At 42.6% G+C, this 16,411-nt stretch overlaps 1 protein-coding gene across 2 annotated transcripts in view; it reads right to left on the bottom strand.

The window, feature by feature from the left end:
- Positions 1–16,389, bottom strand: part of PTDSS2 (phosphatidylserine synthase 2) — a 75,975-nt gene extending 59,586 nt beyond the window's left edge. The window contains exons 1-2 of one of the 2 annotated variants that reach the window (XM_061609913.1): positions 15,866–16,389; positions 601–702 (exon numbers count right to left, since the gene is read on the bottom strand). In XM_061609913.1, coding sequence (XP_061465897.1) covers positions 601–702; positions 15,866–16,104 — 341 coding nt within the window. In that variant the 5' untranslated portion in view covers positions 16,105–16,389. The remainder of the gene's footprint in view (positions 1–600; positions 703–15,865) is intronic. The other variant, XM_061609910.1, reaches the window with a different exon arrangement.
- Between the last annotated feature and the right edge of the window lie 22 nt (positions 16,390–16,411).

Genomic DNA, 16,411 nt, shown 5'->3' with positions numbered 1-16,411 from the left:
AAAAAACAATTTGACAATATATTTACTCCAGTATACTCATGAACAGGACATGAAAAACTCCACCATTTGGAATTTTCATACATAGACTGATGCATATTCAATGAAAGGTACCGTTTGATTCACACAGCAATGTCTACTCAAAGGAAGTCCTATTAAGTTCAATGGGACTTTCTTCCAAGTATATATAGATGCAATCTGACTTATTTTCAGCAGATAGAAATGCTTTAACAATATTCCTCCAAGTCAAATTTTGGGTTATCATTTATCTTTAAACTTTTGGGCAATCCTTTAAATGTCATAACAGTGCAAGTCGAGGAATTAAGTTGTCCGATTAAACAAAATACTTTTTTCTTATACAGCTACAAAAGTTAAGGCTTTGATATAACTGCAGATTCAACCCATTTAGAAAACTTATATTTACATATTTTGTAATGTTATTTTTACAAATAACTGGGAAGTCATTTCTAAACATAGAATGGATTGATAAAGTGATCAAATCCATAATATAGAAAAGGAAATAACGGAAAAATGGGTAATCTAGTTAATAAAAAAAATACTGCAATAAAAGCTGACTACAATACTTCTGTGCAAGCAAGTTACCTCTTGGTGTTGTACGCTGTATCCTGTGGGGTTTCTTCAAGCAGTGTCACATATCCCAGGGTGCAGGTAAGGATGAACAGGACTGTTAAGGTGTGTGCTTGCCTATTGTACAAAAGAAAAAACAAGTCAACAAATGCTGTTTTTTCAGTATTATTTACTGCGGCTAAAAACTTCAGCCTGGTGAAAATACTATTTTATTTATTCAAGATTCTTATATCCTGCCCTTCCTCCAATCTGAAGCTCAGGGAAACTGGCTTTTTAAATATATATCACCTTTTCAAAAACAGTTTCTACAAAAGTGCACTAATTATAAAATTAAACATTAGACGAAACATATTGATTCAGAGAAAAAACACCCCTCCATTCATTGTCTCCTCAAACAACCCAAAATGAATCCATCTTGCAGCCCCTTTAGAAGGTCATAAACAAACAGCTAGTTCTATCTTCCATAGATAAATCCAGGGCTGTGCAGTCGGAATCGGAGTCGTGGAGTCGGAGTCAGAAGGAATTTTGGGTGGAGTCGGTAGAAATGTACCAACTCTGACTTCAAAATAAATTTTGATTGACAGTTTTTTTAAAATATAAATTCAAAATGTCAAAGAAGCTTCCCATGAAGTCAGCTATATTTGAGCATTTCACCATAACTCAAGATGGAAAACATTTTGTGTGTCAGTGTATGACACAGGACCCAGATGAAGACAAATGCTGTGATGCCAAGATCAGCGCATATTCAGGCAGCGATAAAAATGCTCCTATGAGAGCTTCCAATTTAAAAAGACATTTACAGCCCTTTCCAGGGCTGTGGAGTTGGAAGCAATTTTGGGTGGAGTCGGAGTCGGACAGTAGAAAAATAGAGGAGTCGGAGTTGAAGGTTTGGAGTGCCGACTCCACAGCCCTGGATAAATCATCCAGACCTTGCAAGTACAGTAAAGGCACTGCTCCTAGCTGTTAATTATTTTGCCTTACATAGTGAGGATGAATGGAGCAGGGCCCAATCAAGAGATCTATCCAGACATGTTAACTCGGAGCTGAAGCTTCCAAGTAATATTCAAGAGTAGCCCCATAAAGCACACAATAGTCAATTCTCAAGGTTATCAAAGCAGACATAAATGAAACAAAAACTCTTATCTCCAAAAAGGTTCCAAGTCTGTGCAACAGCTATAGCTGACAAAAGGCATTCCTGGTCACTGCTGCTACCTGTTTTCTAGGAGCTAAGCAGAATCCAAAAGAACTCCAAATGTCCAAACCAGCTCTGATTAAGTACTCCAGCTAAAAGAGGCAGAACTCCCTTGAGAGTACTAGGATAACTTCTGTCTTTCTAGATTCATCTTCAGCTTATGTAACCCACTCAGTCATAGGTTCCAAAAACAGTATATTGGCCAACACAGCCATTGTGAATACTCAAAGAATATAAAATTGGGTAACTGATTACAACTCCAAAGCTCCAGATAATATCTCACAGCTTAATTTAGATACCAAGCAGCACAGGTAATAACATCAAGCCTTGAGGAACATTTCTGGTCAATTCCTAAGGTGTTGAACTAGTCTCCCCAATCACAATCACAGTCAGATATAAACCACTGCAGCACCAAACATACACACCAACAAAGTGATCACAGTATCAAACTTTGCATGCTTATTTTCTTAGAACAATATCCAATGTCATGTAAACACTTCCACTCACATGACAGGACTTCCCCTTCTCCTCCTTGCATACTCTCCATCTGCTCTAGAGGATTCCCCAAACCTCCATAGCAGATTTGGGGGGTAAGTGGGGGTTGTGGGGAGTAAGGGGAATCCATTCTGCAAACAGCATCCATTCCACTAGCAGATGATCACCAACAGATATCCTCCTTAGTCTTCTGCTACCTCCAGTGGACCACTTCATAATATGAACAGAAGGAATGGAGGATACAGCATTCAAGCATCACTGAGAAAAGGAACAGAAGAAGTGAATAATTTTTCATCATTATTAAAATTCTTAACAAGTTTATATCTTGTTGAGATGGCAGTAAAAAGGAGAAGAGGACATTTATGACCTGTTAGTTTTAATATAATTATAAAAATAAGGGAAACTAGCAATAGTACTTTTATGTTTATGTTTCCATAGATCATTAGTTAATACAACTAGATTGGTTTTCTTGTGGAGATCCTACAGCCTTGTCCCGATTTCTTGGATGAGTTTCAGTTGGTAGAGCTTGAGGACATGGACAAGGTGCTTGGACAGGTTCATGCAACCACTTCTGTGCTGGATCCTTGCCCTTCTTGGCTAATAAAAGCTAGCAGGGATGAAACAGCCGGCTGGGCCAGGGAAGTGATTAATGCCTCTCTGCGAGAGGGGGTGGTCGCTGGCTGCCTGAAAGAGGCAGTAGTGAGACCACTCCTGAAGAGACCCTCCCTGGACCCAGAAAATCTTCGTAACTATAGGCCAGTAGCAAATGTTGCATTTCTGGGCAAGGTCCTTGAACAAGTGGTGGTGGGCCAGTTCCAGACACTTTTGGATGAGACCAATTATCTGGATCCATTTCAGTTGGGTTTCAGACCTGGTTCTGGCACGGAAACAGCCTTGGTCACCCTGTATGATTACCTCTGTTGGGAGAGAGACAGGGGAAGTGAGACACTGTTGATTCTCCTTGATCTCTCAGCGGCTTTCGATACCATCAACCATGGTGTCCTTCTGGTAAGACTGGCTGAGTTGGGAGTGGGAGGGACTGCATGGCGGTGGTTCCGCTCCTACTTGGCTGGTCGGCTCCAGAAGACGGTGCTTGGGAACATCGCTCGGCACCCTGGACTCTCCAGTATGGGGTTCCACAGGGGTCAGTTCTGTCCCCCATGCTGTTCAACATCTACATGAAACCGTCGGGTGCGGTCATCCAGAGCTTTGGAGTGCGTTGCCATCAGTATGCTGATGACACGCAGCTCTATTTCTTCTTTTCATCTTCTTCAGGTGAGGCTGTCAATGTGCTGAACCGGTGCCTGGCTGCAACAATGGACTGGATGAGGGCTAATAAACTGTGCCTCAATCCAGACAAGACTGAGATGCTGTTAGTGGGTGGTTCTTCTGACCGGATGGTGGATGTCCAACCTGTCCTGGATAGGGTTGCACTCCCCCTGAAGGAGCAGGTTCATAGCTTGGGGGTTCTCCTAGAACCATCTCTGTCACTTGAGGCTCAGGTAGCCTCGGTGGCATGGAGTGCCTTCTACCAACTTCGATTGGTGGCCCAGCTACACCCCTATCTGGACAGGGATAACCTGCCTTCAGTGGTCTATGCTCTGGTAACCTCCAAGTTAGATTACTGCAATGCACTCTACATAGGGCTGCCTTTGAAGATGGTTTGGAAACTGCAGTTTGTGCACAATGCAGTGGCCAGATCGGTAACAGGGACTAGACGGTTCAAACATATAAAACCGATTCTAGCCTGCTTGTATTGGCTGCCTGTATGTTTCCAAACCTGATTCAAGGTGCTGGTTTTACACAGCTTAGGACCACAATACCTAATGGAATGCCTCTCCCGACATGAACCCACCCATACACTATGGTCAACATCCAAGGCCCTCCTCCGGGTGCCTACTGCAGATGAAGCTCTGAGGCTGGCAACAAGGGAGAGGGCCTTCTCAGTGGTGGCCCCCAAATTATAGAATGATCTCCCTGACGAGGTGCGCCTGGCACCAACACCATTATCTTTTCGGTGCCAGGTCAGGACTTTCCTCTTCTCCCAGGCATTTTAGAATGTGTTTTTAAATTGTTTTTAAAAAAATTTAAATTGTGTTTTTAAATTGTTTTTTGTGTTTTATAATTTGTATATTTGTTTTAATGTTTTTAATTGCTGTAAACCACCCAGAGAGCTTCGGCTATGGGGCGGTATATAAATGTAATAAATAAATAAATAAATAAATAAAAATTGGTCTCCGAGTTTTGTTCCATCCCATTTTCTGCAGCTCGCTGAATTACAGCTATTTGATAATATTCCAAGTATGAAACAGACAGAATCACTCTCAATAACTTCTTTTCAGCTTTTGAACATTCTTCTCCCAGAAATCTGATGAAGAACCAACTTTTGGTTGAAAGCAAAAAGCCTATCTGAACAGATTTTAAATGATAAAAGGTAAATACTTTGTTGGTACCTTTTATCTTTTTTAAACCTCTAAGCCATTTCAATCCTGTATAAAAAGGTAAAGGTGTCCCTGCACTTTTAGTGCGAGTCGTTTCCAACTCTTAGGGTGACGTCTTGCGACGTTTACTAGGCAGACCGTATATATGGGGTGGGATTGCCAGTTCCTTCCCTGGTCTTTCTTCACCCCCCAGCAGATGCAGGGTACTCATTTTACTGACCACGGATGGATGGAGGGCTGAGTGGACCTCGACCCCTTTTACCGGAGATTCGACTTCCTCCTTCCATTAGATTCCATAGAATCGAACTCCGGCCATGAGCAGAGCTGCGTTACCACCGCTTACCACTCTGCGTCACAGAGGGCCTTTAATCCTGTATAGCAAAGCATAAATTTAAACTCAAGGAAAGAGCAAACTTCAGTAAACACAGAAGAATCAGTTTAAAGGAAGATCAGCAACAGGACAGACAGCTAGCTCTAGATAAAAATATGGTATTTCCCAATGCAAAGTCCTGTGACAATGGTCCACTATTCTGCAACAGCATTAGAGCGGAGGAAACTTGCCAGACAGAATCTGTGAAGCAACCCTCAGCAATACATGGATAACCTTCTAAGCTTTTTTAGACCCTCATGTACTTCAGAAGTGACTCCCTTGAGGGCAAACTAGAAATGACAACAGAAAAACTGAATGACTGTAATGCCAAGCCTCTACAAAATAGGATAACATCTTTAACAAATAGCATGGAGAGCAGAAGCGGAATTTTTTCCCTGCTGTGCTCCCCCTCCAAAACTGCTTGCTTAAAAAAATTTTTTTTAAGTGGGGCTCCATGACCTGAAGCAAGCCTCTCTGAGAGAAACACAGCTTAAAAACTACAGTAGTTTTAAAGGGGATGCACAGAGAGACATCTATCACTCCTTCACAAGTTCCAACTCCACTTTGTAGGATTTCAACACAACCCAGGCTAGATCACGATGCTGTCACATCTACTTTGGTCCACAATTGAGAAATGTTAAATGCTGAAGGTTTCTGTACAGACTATACTAAAAATCATACTGAACTCTTATCTTGAGCAAAAGGATAAATGGACATAAATCTGATGCAAAAAATAGCAATGTACATAATCGGTGGGAAAAATTTCAGTCTCCCACACTGCTGGCCTATAAATCTCAATTCTTCAACAAAAGAACTTCAAAGGAATATTTCCAGTGTGAAAGTGCTGATCTAGAACTAATCAGTAAGCAGTTTTATTTAAGATTCAACTGAGATCACTTTTTTCTTCCACAATAAGTGTGCTACATTATGTAGTTTGTGTTGTTGCCAGTGACTGGCCCTACATTAGACCCTGAGCCCTCAGTCGCTCGCTGTGACATGTTTGCGAGGCACTTTGCAGATAAAATTGCTTGCACTCGGACTGACTTTGACTCCTCATTAACTACAGCTGTGCCAGATGTCCCTGAAGCTTCCTCTTGTCATTTTTCTATGGATACTTTTCAGCTTGTAAAGCCTGAGGATGTGGACAGGATTCTGGGAGAATCGAGGGCCACCACTTTTTCCCTTGACCCTTGCCCATCCTGGTTAATCAAATCTGCCAGAGGGGGAGTGGCTGACTGGTTGGCATATTTAATTAACACCTCCCTAAGGGAAGGTTCTATGCCAACATTGTTAAAGGAGGTGGTGACAAGACCTTTGTTAAAAAAGCCTTCGTTAGACCCTGTGGATCCTAACAACTTCTGCCCAGTCTCTAATCTCCCCTTTCTGGGCAAGGTGATTGAGAGGGTAGTGGCTGCTCAGCTCCAAGTTTTCCTGGATGAATCGGACTATCTAGACCCTTTTCAATCAGGCTTCAGGTCTGGCCATAGGACAGAGACTGCCTTGGTTGCCCTGCTTGATGACCTATGCCAGGCATCAGACAGGGGGAGTGCATCCCTGTTGGTGCTGCTGGACCTCTTGGTGGCCTTCAGTACGATCGACCATGGTATCCTTCTGGACCATCTAGCTGGGATGGGATTGGGAGGCACTGTTTTATGGTGGCTGTGGTCCTACCTGACAGACAGGACCCAGAAAGTGGTGCTGGGAGACTACTGCTCGACCCCCTGGCCATTGGCCTGTGGGGTACTGCAAGGTTCCATTCTGTCTCCCATGCTCTTTAACATTTATATGAAACTGCTGGGAGAGGTCATCAGGAGATTTGGAGTACAATGTCATCAATATGCTGATGACACTCAGCTCTATCTCTCCCTACCACCTGATTGCAGGGAGGGAGTGCTCATCCTAAACCAGTGCCTGGAGGCTGTGAAGGGCTGGATGCAGGCTAACAAACTGAAACTTAATCCAAACAAGATGGAAGTACTGCTCGTCAACGGAAAAACTGCATCAGGAACCGGGCTGCAACCTGTTCTGGATGGGGTTGCACTCCCCTTGAAGGAGCAGGTTCGCAGTATAGGAGTCCTCCTGGATCCTGCCCTGCTGCTTGAATATTAGGCAGCTGCGGTAGCCAGGAGTGCTTTTGGCCAACTAAAACTTGTCTACCAGCTGCGTCCATTCCTGGAGGCCGTTAACTTGGCCACAGTGACACATGCATTGGTGACATCGAGGCCTGATTACTGTAATGCACTCTATGTGGGGCTGCCTTTGAAAACAGTTCGGAAATTGCAGTTGGTTCAAAATGCAGCAGCCAGAATGTTAACTGGAGCACGGCACAGGGAGCACATTACTCCTGTGCTTTATCGACTCCACTGGCTCCCAATTTGTTTCCAGGCCCAATTCAAAGTGCTGGTTCTGACCTTTAAAGCCCTAAACAGCCTTGGACCAATGTACCTGAGGGACCGCTTATGCCCATATGTACCTGCCCGGGATTTAAGATCATCTGCCTCTGGTCTCCTCTGCGTGCCTGGAATAAAAGATGTTAGATTGACAGGCACGCGGGACAGAGCTTTTTCAGCTGTGGCCCCCAAGCTTTGGAATACCCTACCCCAAGAAGTTCGCTCTGTTGGTTTTCCGGAGACTTCTAAAAATGATCTTGTTCCGGAGAGTCTTTGGAAGGGATTGAAGGTAGAGCCTGACACTGATTTTATGCCTTCTGCATTAAAATTTACCTTTGTAGTCTCTTTAGTGTGTGTGTGTGTGTGTGTGTGTGTATTGTATTTTATGTATTTTAATTGTATTTTAAATTTATTTTAATGTTCTTGTGATTTTATTATGTACGTTTGATTTTATTTTTGTAAGCTACCCTGAGTGCCCTATTATAGGGTAGAAGGGCGGAACAGAAATATTTTAAATAAATAAAATAAACTGTTGTTATGAATGTTAACAGTGTTTCCTTTGTATATGTTTCAGTTTTGCATAGAAATGTCAGACTGCGCACTCTGGGTCAATCAAGAAGAGATCCTGGCTCTCCTCTGTGCGGCAAACTTTCTTGTACTTGAACAGTGCTATCGTTATCTCCCCTCAGTCTTCTCTTCTCAAGCCTAAACATGACCAGTTCTCCTTGTAGTGTTTTGTTTCTAGTCAGCTGTTCATCCTCGCCGTCCTCCTCTGAACCTGTTCCAGTTTGTCTGTATTCTTCTTAAAGTGTAGTATCCAGAATTGGACACAGTGCTCAAGATGAGGCCTAACCAGTGACAAATAGAGGGGAACTAGTACTTCAGGCAATTTGGAAACTATGCTTCCCTTAATGCTGCCTAAAATAGCATTTGCTTTTGTTGCAGTCACACTGCACTGTTGGCTCATATTCAGCTTGTGGTCAACAACAATTCCAAGATCCTTCTTCAATGTATTATTGCTGAGCCAAGTATCCCCATCTTATAACTGTGCATTTGGTTTCTTTTTCCTAGGTGTAGAACTTTGCGCGTATCCCTGTTAAATTTCATTCTGTTGTTTTATGTATTAATTTTATTTATTTATTTATTTAAATTGTATCCCGCCCTTTCTCCCCGCAGGAGCCCAGGGTGGCAAACAAAGCACTAAAAAACTTTAAATCATAAAAACAGATCTTAAAATACATTAAAACAAAACAGCATTAAACATATTTTAAAAAACAACCTTAAAAAGGGTTTAAAACATTATTAAAAAAACATATTAAACAATTCTGACACAGATGCAGACTGGGACAGGTCTCAACTTAAAAGGCTTGTTGAAAGAGGAACGTCTTCAAAAGGCGCCGAAAAGATAGGAGAGATGGCGCCTGCCTAATATTCAAAGGGAGGGAATTCCACAGGGTAGCTCAATGCTCCAGCTTATCAAGATCCCTTTGAATTTTGTTTCAGTCTTCCATGTTATTAGCTATCCCTCCCAATTTTATATCATCTGCAAATTTGATAAGCATTCCCTGCACCTCCTCATCTAAGTCATTAATAAAAATGTTGAAGAACATTGGGCCCAGGACCGAGCCTTGCTGTACCCCACTTGTTACCTCTCCCCAGTTTGAGAAGGAACCATTGATAAGCACTCCAAGTACGATTCTGTAGCCAACTGTGGATCCCCTTGATAATTGTTCCATCCAGCCCACTTTCAGCTAGTTTGCTAATCAGAATATCATGGGGCACTTTGTCAAAAGCTTTGCTGAAGTTGAGATATATAATTCCACTGCATTCCCACAGTCTATGAGGGAGGTTACCCCATCAAAAAACGAGGTGAGATTAGTCTGGCAGAATTTGTTCTTGATAAATCCATGCTGGCTTCTAGTAATCATTGCATTGTTTTCAAGTTGCTTACAGATTGACTGCATTATAATCAGCTCCAGAATTTTCCCAGGGATCGATGTCAGGCAGACTGGTCTGTAGTTCCCAGGTTCCTCTTTTTTGCCCTTTTTGAATGTAGAGACAACATTAGCCCTCCTCCAGTCATCTGGCACCTCACCCATCCTCGATAATTTCACAAAGATAATATACAGTGGTTCTGAGAGTTCTTCAGCCAGTTCTTTCAATACTCTAGGATGTAGTTCATTGGGCCCTGCAGATTTGAACCCGTTCAAAGTGATTGGGTATTCCTTTGACCGTTTGTCTATCAAAACCAAGCTGCAATCCTGCCCCTTCAACTTCACGTTTCCCATGCAGGTTACAGACACTCTTTTGGGAGAAGACTGAGCCAAAGTAGGAATTGAGCACTCCTACCTTGTCTTTGTCATCTGTCTTTGTCATTTTGCCCTCCTCATTGAGTAACTGTACCACCATTTCTTTTCTCTGTCTTTTACTATGGAAGCACCTGAAGAAAGCTTTTTTGTTGCTTTTGGCATCTCTCGCTAGCCTCAACTTGGTTACCACTTGGTAAGCCGCCTTGGGTTTCTATGATGAAAAGAAAGGCGGGGTATAAATGTAATAAATAAATAAATAAAAATAAACACAACATTCTCAGCTTTAGCCTTCCTGATGCCATCCCCCTCATTCTGTGCTACCTGTCTCTGTGCTCTTCCTTTGTGGTCTGGCCTTCCTTCTACTTCCTGTATGTGTCTTTTGTTTGCAGGTCATCTCTAAGCTTTCTGTGAAGCCACATTGGCCTCTTCTGCTGTTTCCCCCCTTTTTTCCTTGATGGAATGATTTGCTTTTGTGCCTTTAGAATTTCCTCTTTTAGCAACTTCCATCATCTTGTACTCCTTTTCTCATTAGAGTAGCTTAATTTTTAATCAGCTTTCCTGAAGTCCAGGGTACGCATATGGCTACTCTCAGCTTTTGCTTCCTTTAAAATCAAGAACTTTAGTATAGTTTGTCACTTTCCCCGAGAGTTCTCGTACCTGCCACTTCATCCACCAAGTCATATGTATTGGTTAGAATCAAGTCAAGGATAGCTGATCCTCTGGTTGTTTCCTCCACTTTCTGTAGGAGAAAGTTATCCCCAACACAAGTCAGGAATTTCTTGGAGGGGCCATGTTTGGCAGAATTTGTCTCCTAACAGATATCGGAGTAACTGAAGTCCCCCATTACTACTACATCATGCCTCCTCGAAACATTGGCAATTTGTTTTGCTAATGTTTCATCCTCTTCATCTTCTTGATTGTGTGGTGGATAGTAGACTCCAACTACCATGTTCCTTTTATTCCTTGCCCCATTTATTTTAATCCAGATATTGTCAGTGGAGCTGCCAAGCTCATCCTCCTGTATTTCTGTGCAGGGATATATATTTTTAACATATAGCGCAACTCCACCTCCCTTTCTGTTTCTTCTGTTGTGTTTGAACAAGTTACATCCTTCAATTGCTGTATTCCAGTCATGGGAATCATTTATTTATTTATTTATTATCATTATTTTTACCCCGCCCTTTTTCCAAAACTGGAACTCACGGCGGCTTCCAGATAAAAGCACAAATATAATTAAAAACATACAAAAGTCTAGATTAAAATCAAATGAAACAATGTACAGTATTAAAACCATTCATCATCCCACCAAGTTTCAGTTATACCTATCAAGTCATATTTACTGTGTAGTGGTTAAGGTGTTGGATTACGACCTGGGAGACCAGGACTTGAATCCCCCCACAGCCATGAAGCTCACTGGGTGACCTTGGGCCAGTCACTGCCTCTCAGCCTCAGAGGAAGGCAATGGTAAAACCCCCTCTGAATACTGCTTACCATGAAAACCCTATTCATATGGTCGCCATAAGTCGGAATTGACTTGAAGGCAGTCCATTTCCATTTTCATTACGAGTTCAACTTCGTCCTGTTTGTTTCCCCATACTCTGGGCATTAGTATACAGACATCAAAGACCATGTGATTTATGGCCTGGCTTCCTTCCTACATTTTTATGAAGACTATTATTGGGGCCCATTAGAGCCATATCCTCAGTTCCTCTGTACAAGCCTTTGTTAGTTGTTAGTTGTTAAAGCCAAGTTTAAGTCTCCTTCTCCCTTAGGATTCAGTTTAAAGCTCTCCTGAAGAATTTCTCTATGCTGTGGCCAAACACATTCTTCGCAGTCCTTGTGAGATGCAACCCATCACTTGCCAGCAGCCCATTTTCCAGAAAGTGTAGCCCATGGTCACAGAATCTAAATTTCTCGCATCGGCACCACTTTCGTGGCCAGTCATTCACTAGGAGTATTTTTCTTTCCCTTTCCACTCCTCTTCTAAGGACCAGAAGGATGGACAAGAAAACTATCTGAGCTGCAAAGTCCTTGAGTTTTCTTCCCAGAGGTTCTGGGTAACTTTCTGAGTGCCGCATGCTAGCGGTAGGGCTGTGATAAGTTCCAGAGGCAAAAGTGGATGGTGCAAGAAATGTAAAGTTTATCCTTATACAGTAGATTAGTTTCTATACACACACCACTCTATTCTCCATTCAGGCAAGCAAAATGCATTATCTTAGTTCAGTGATACATTCCAGCCAGGCAAGAACACTCAAGGACAGTGTAAAGCAGGGCCAGGGAGGGGCATGCTCTTGAAGAGACCCAAGGGCCATATAGAGAGGTTTGGAAGGCTACATATGGGCCCCAGGCCTGAGGTTCCCCACCCCTGATGTATCAGATTCCACCTATCCCTGCAAAAATATCAAATCTAGACTGCCAATGGTCTCAGGATCACTGAATAGGACACTATGCATCCATGCAATGCTACTTATCACAAGCAATAAGAACCATTTCATATGTACTAAAAAGGTAATAAGGTTGTACACTCAGCCCCTACATAGCTTGCCAAATGCATTTATGCCAATAATCAGTATCATCTAACGGCATCATCCGTAACAGTTAATAAAGGAAAAGCCTGACAGAGCACTTCGTGGTAGCATGTACGTAAAGGCACTTTAAATAATTACGATCAATGAATAATTACATTCCAAAGTTATTCATCATTTCAATGAACTATATTTAATCTGTGCATTTGATCTGTTTGGTGATCAAGGTAGCATTAACTGTTAAGAAGCACATGAACATTCAGACAACTGGATCTTAGTTTTCTTTTTTAAGGACATTAACACAAAGTTAGGGCATATCAGTATCAAACAAGAGTAGTTAAGAACTACACTTCTGCTCACAGCATAAATGGACACATATAGCAGAATCAAACAATGGCCAAATCATTGAATTTAAGTTCTTCATCTACAACAACATCTGAAGACTATAGTATACAATGCTTATTGTCCTAGAATAATGGATCATTATCAATAAGATGTATAAGCTTTAAACTAACATTAAAGAAGTCATCAAGTTATAATTTTACCCATTCACCACTTAAAGGGCAGCACTATGCCAAAGTGTCAGTAAGAGCCAGTTACTTGGTCACTATTTCTGCCACTTGGTCATGGTAAGTCTAAACACAGCAATAGCTGATATTGAAATATTGCAGGATCTAGTCAGTTCCTTGATACTATGTTGGAATGCAACAACCTCTATATCCTCACTCTGCTTCTAAGCTTGCAGAATTGTTAATGAGTATCAGTGGATCTGTCGAGATCAATACATCCTAATTTCCATTAATATCAAGATCAGAGGAATCAGAGCCAACCTCAAGCCAAGCCAGGTCAGATTCACCTCAGACCAGGCTCCTCTCTTTACCAGGTATCTCACAGAGCCAGAAAAACGATGCTCTCTGCTGACTTTGAAGAAGATAGTTTAAAGACATCTAAAGCTAACTGCTTTATTATCTTTTCCATAAATGATGTACACAGCACAAAGAGGAAAGAATTATGCAGCTGGAAGTCTTGTTATTTAGCTTAATAGACACTGGAAGATGAAATACTCGAGATCAAAGTTTGCATGAAATGCTACCTCTCCAGATGAAGCTAAGGGCATTGAGCTGCCACTTTGTTAAGTTACTAGGCTTCTAATTAACACCACATTATTTACTACATAATGCATTTGTACTCTCAAGACTTGTGCAAAAAACATTTATTACATCTACTGTGGAGTAACAAAAGAATTGCCATTCTATATATTACATTACACGCCTAAGAATCTTAGTCATAACTGTAATGGTAGAAAAATAGAACTGTGGTACAATAAAGATAAAAAAGCAGGTAAAATTAAAAACGTAAGAGGGAAAATATAAAAGAATTAATGGTGTCACAATTACCATGCCTCATTTGGTAGATATTGTGATGTATTTTGCTTTTCTGTAGGTTTCTCATCCCCAAGGAGCTATTTATTAGGAACCCTCCTTGCCTTGCATATTTTTATATGGTTCTTTCTTTTAAAGTATATTGTCTTGACAATAACCAAGGATGCTTTACTTTTAAGCATTCATCAGGACAACTTATTACTTAATCTGAGAATATAATAAAAATTAAACAGGGTAGTCATGGTAAGTCTAAAGGAGCAGAATAATGTAGCACAAGTGCAAGTCTACTTCACCAGATATGGAACTGTTGATTGTTGATTTTTTCCCTATAGAAACAAAATCACCTATTAGTATGCATTTGTTAATATTCTGCCTCCATCTCTTCCTGAGGCTATTCAGCTACAAAAGTTCAATGACTTTCCCCCACTGGCCCCTAAAAACTGAGATTTAACCCAGAAGATGAGTACAAATTCCAGAATAGCAGTAAGAAATCTGGGGTATGCCAGGGCACTTAGAAAGTTCTCTCACCCTTCTCCATAAACAGCCCAGGCAAGTATTCTCCTGATTCTACTTCTGAAATAAAGGGATGAAAGCTTGTGGATTTGCCTTTCACCTACCTCAGGTAGGCTGTTGCCTTGTGAAGCTCATTCATAGAATCATATAATAGTAGAGTTGGAAGGGGCCTACAAGGCCATCAAGTCCAACCCCCTGCTCAATGCAGGAATCCAAATCAAAGCATTCCCGACAGATGGCTGTCCAGCTGCCTCTTGAATGCCTCCAGTGTCGGAAAGCCCACTACCTCTCTAGGTAATTGATTCCATTGTCGTATGGCTTTAACAGGAAGTTTTTCCTGATGTCCAGTCGAAATCTGGCTTCCTGCAACTTGAGCCCATTATTCCATGTCCTGCACTCTGGGACGACCAAGAAGAGATCCCGGCCCTCCTCTATGTGACAACCTTTCATGTACTTGAAGAGTGCTATCATATCTCCCCTCAGTCTTTTCTTCTCAAGCCTAAACATGCCCAATTCTTTCAGTCTCTCCTCATAGGGCTTTGTTTCCAGTCCCCTGATCATCCTTGTTGCTCTCCTCTGAACCTGTTCCAGTTTGTCTGCATTCTTCTTGAAGTGCGGAGACCAGAACTGGACGCAATATTCAAGATGAGGCCTAATCAGTGCTGAATAGAGGGGAACTAATACTTCACGCGATTTGGAAACTATACTTCTGTTTTCCACAAGTGTGTAATTTAAGAACAATCAATTGTATTTATTCAGAGATTAAGTCTGCCTTAACAAAATAAGCTATATTTCCAAGAGTGCATGGGAATGCAGTTCGTCTCTTCTTAATGCTGCAAATTACAATTATTTCTGAGATTTTACTGTATGCTCGAATATCCCACCAACAGAGCTAGGAGAGACAGAAACAGCCTACTCTTGATTCAGAAGGGAGGAGGGAAGTGTGATAGGAAGCATTATATTCATAATGAGGAAAGTAACTATAAAGCATGTTTACTCAGATGTAAGTCTCACAGAGTTCAATGGTATTTACTCAACAACTGTGTTTATGAATGTAACACTAATTACATCCCTGAGGGCAAAAGCAGAACCCAAGGAAACCACTAGCTACAGGACCAACTCAGCAACTGAGAAGGAACATCAGTCTTAGTTTCTTAAAGGTGCCAGGAACTGTAGCTGTGACGGGTAAACTACAGTTCCCAGGATTCGTTGGGGGAAGCCATGTGCTTTAAATGGTATGGACGTGACGTCGAAAACAAGCTGGTTTAGCAGGGCGCCAGGGAAGATGGGAGGGGGGGCGAGCAGAGAGGCTCAGCAAGGGAAGATCACCCTAGCCCCAACAAAATTTAAATGGCTGTTTATATATTCTTGATTCTGACATTCTCAGACTAGTCTCCCTGCTACACCTTCACCCTCGCCTTGTAGATCTCAATCATTTTAGACTGACAACCTGTATCTTTGCATCTTTAGTTTAACCTACTGCATCTAATTACTGCAGGTGCTCTACATCGACTGACTGTCCGAGGACGCAGTTCGCTCAGTGGGTCACGCGAAAAGCGGAAGTGGGGCGGGAGAAGGGACACTGGGGAGAGAGGTAACGAGGCGGGAAGAGGAGGCGGTGCCCGCCACGTAAGAAAGGGGCGTCCTTCTCTTCTTCTCTTACCAGAAGAACGTGTTGGTCCCGTCGTCGTACACTTCGGACTCAGTGCTGCGCCGGCTGCCGTGGGTAGCAGCAGTAGTGGCGGCGGCGGCTGCCGCTACCAACGACGGGTCTCCACGGCGTCCCGGCGAACCCTCTATAACGGGAAGAGAAGCGCCGTTGAGCTCCGACGGCAGCTCCTCTTCCTCCAGAGCTCCTTTGCCGGAGCCCCCTCCATGTCCTCTCCGCTCGCTGCGCCTCATAACGAGAGCAGAGGGAAAGCCAGTGGCAGCGGGGAGAGAACGGCGGCTCAAGCGACTCCGCACGCGCACAAGGCGGGCCTCTCCAAGAACCCCAGCCAAGAGAAGGCAAAACAGCAATAGCACGCCCCGCAGCTCACCCAAGGCGCTTCATCGCCGGCCCCTCATGACCCCACGCATGACGAGGTTGAAAGGCGGGACTACACTCGGAGAAGGCGTGAATCGCTCCGGAAGAAGTGCGCACGCGCAGTTTGGAATGAGTGACCGATCACTCTGCCGCTGCTGTGAAGGCAAAGTGAAGAGCGTTTAC

Source organism: Rhineura floridana, chromosome 2 (genome assembly GCF_030035675.1).
Source record: "Rhineura floridana isolate rRhiFlo1 chromosome 2, rRhiFlo1.hap2, whole genome shotgun sequence".
Classification (NCBI taxonomy): domain Eukaryota; kingdom Metazoa; phylum Chordata; class Lepidosauria; order Squamata; family Rhineuridae; genus Rhineura; species Rhineura floridana.
This window is presented reverse-complemented; position numbering and strand designations above follow the sequence as displayed.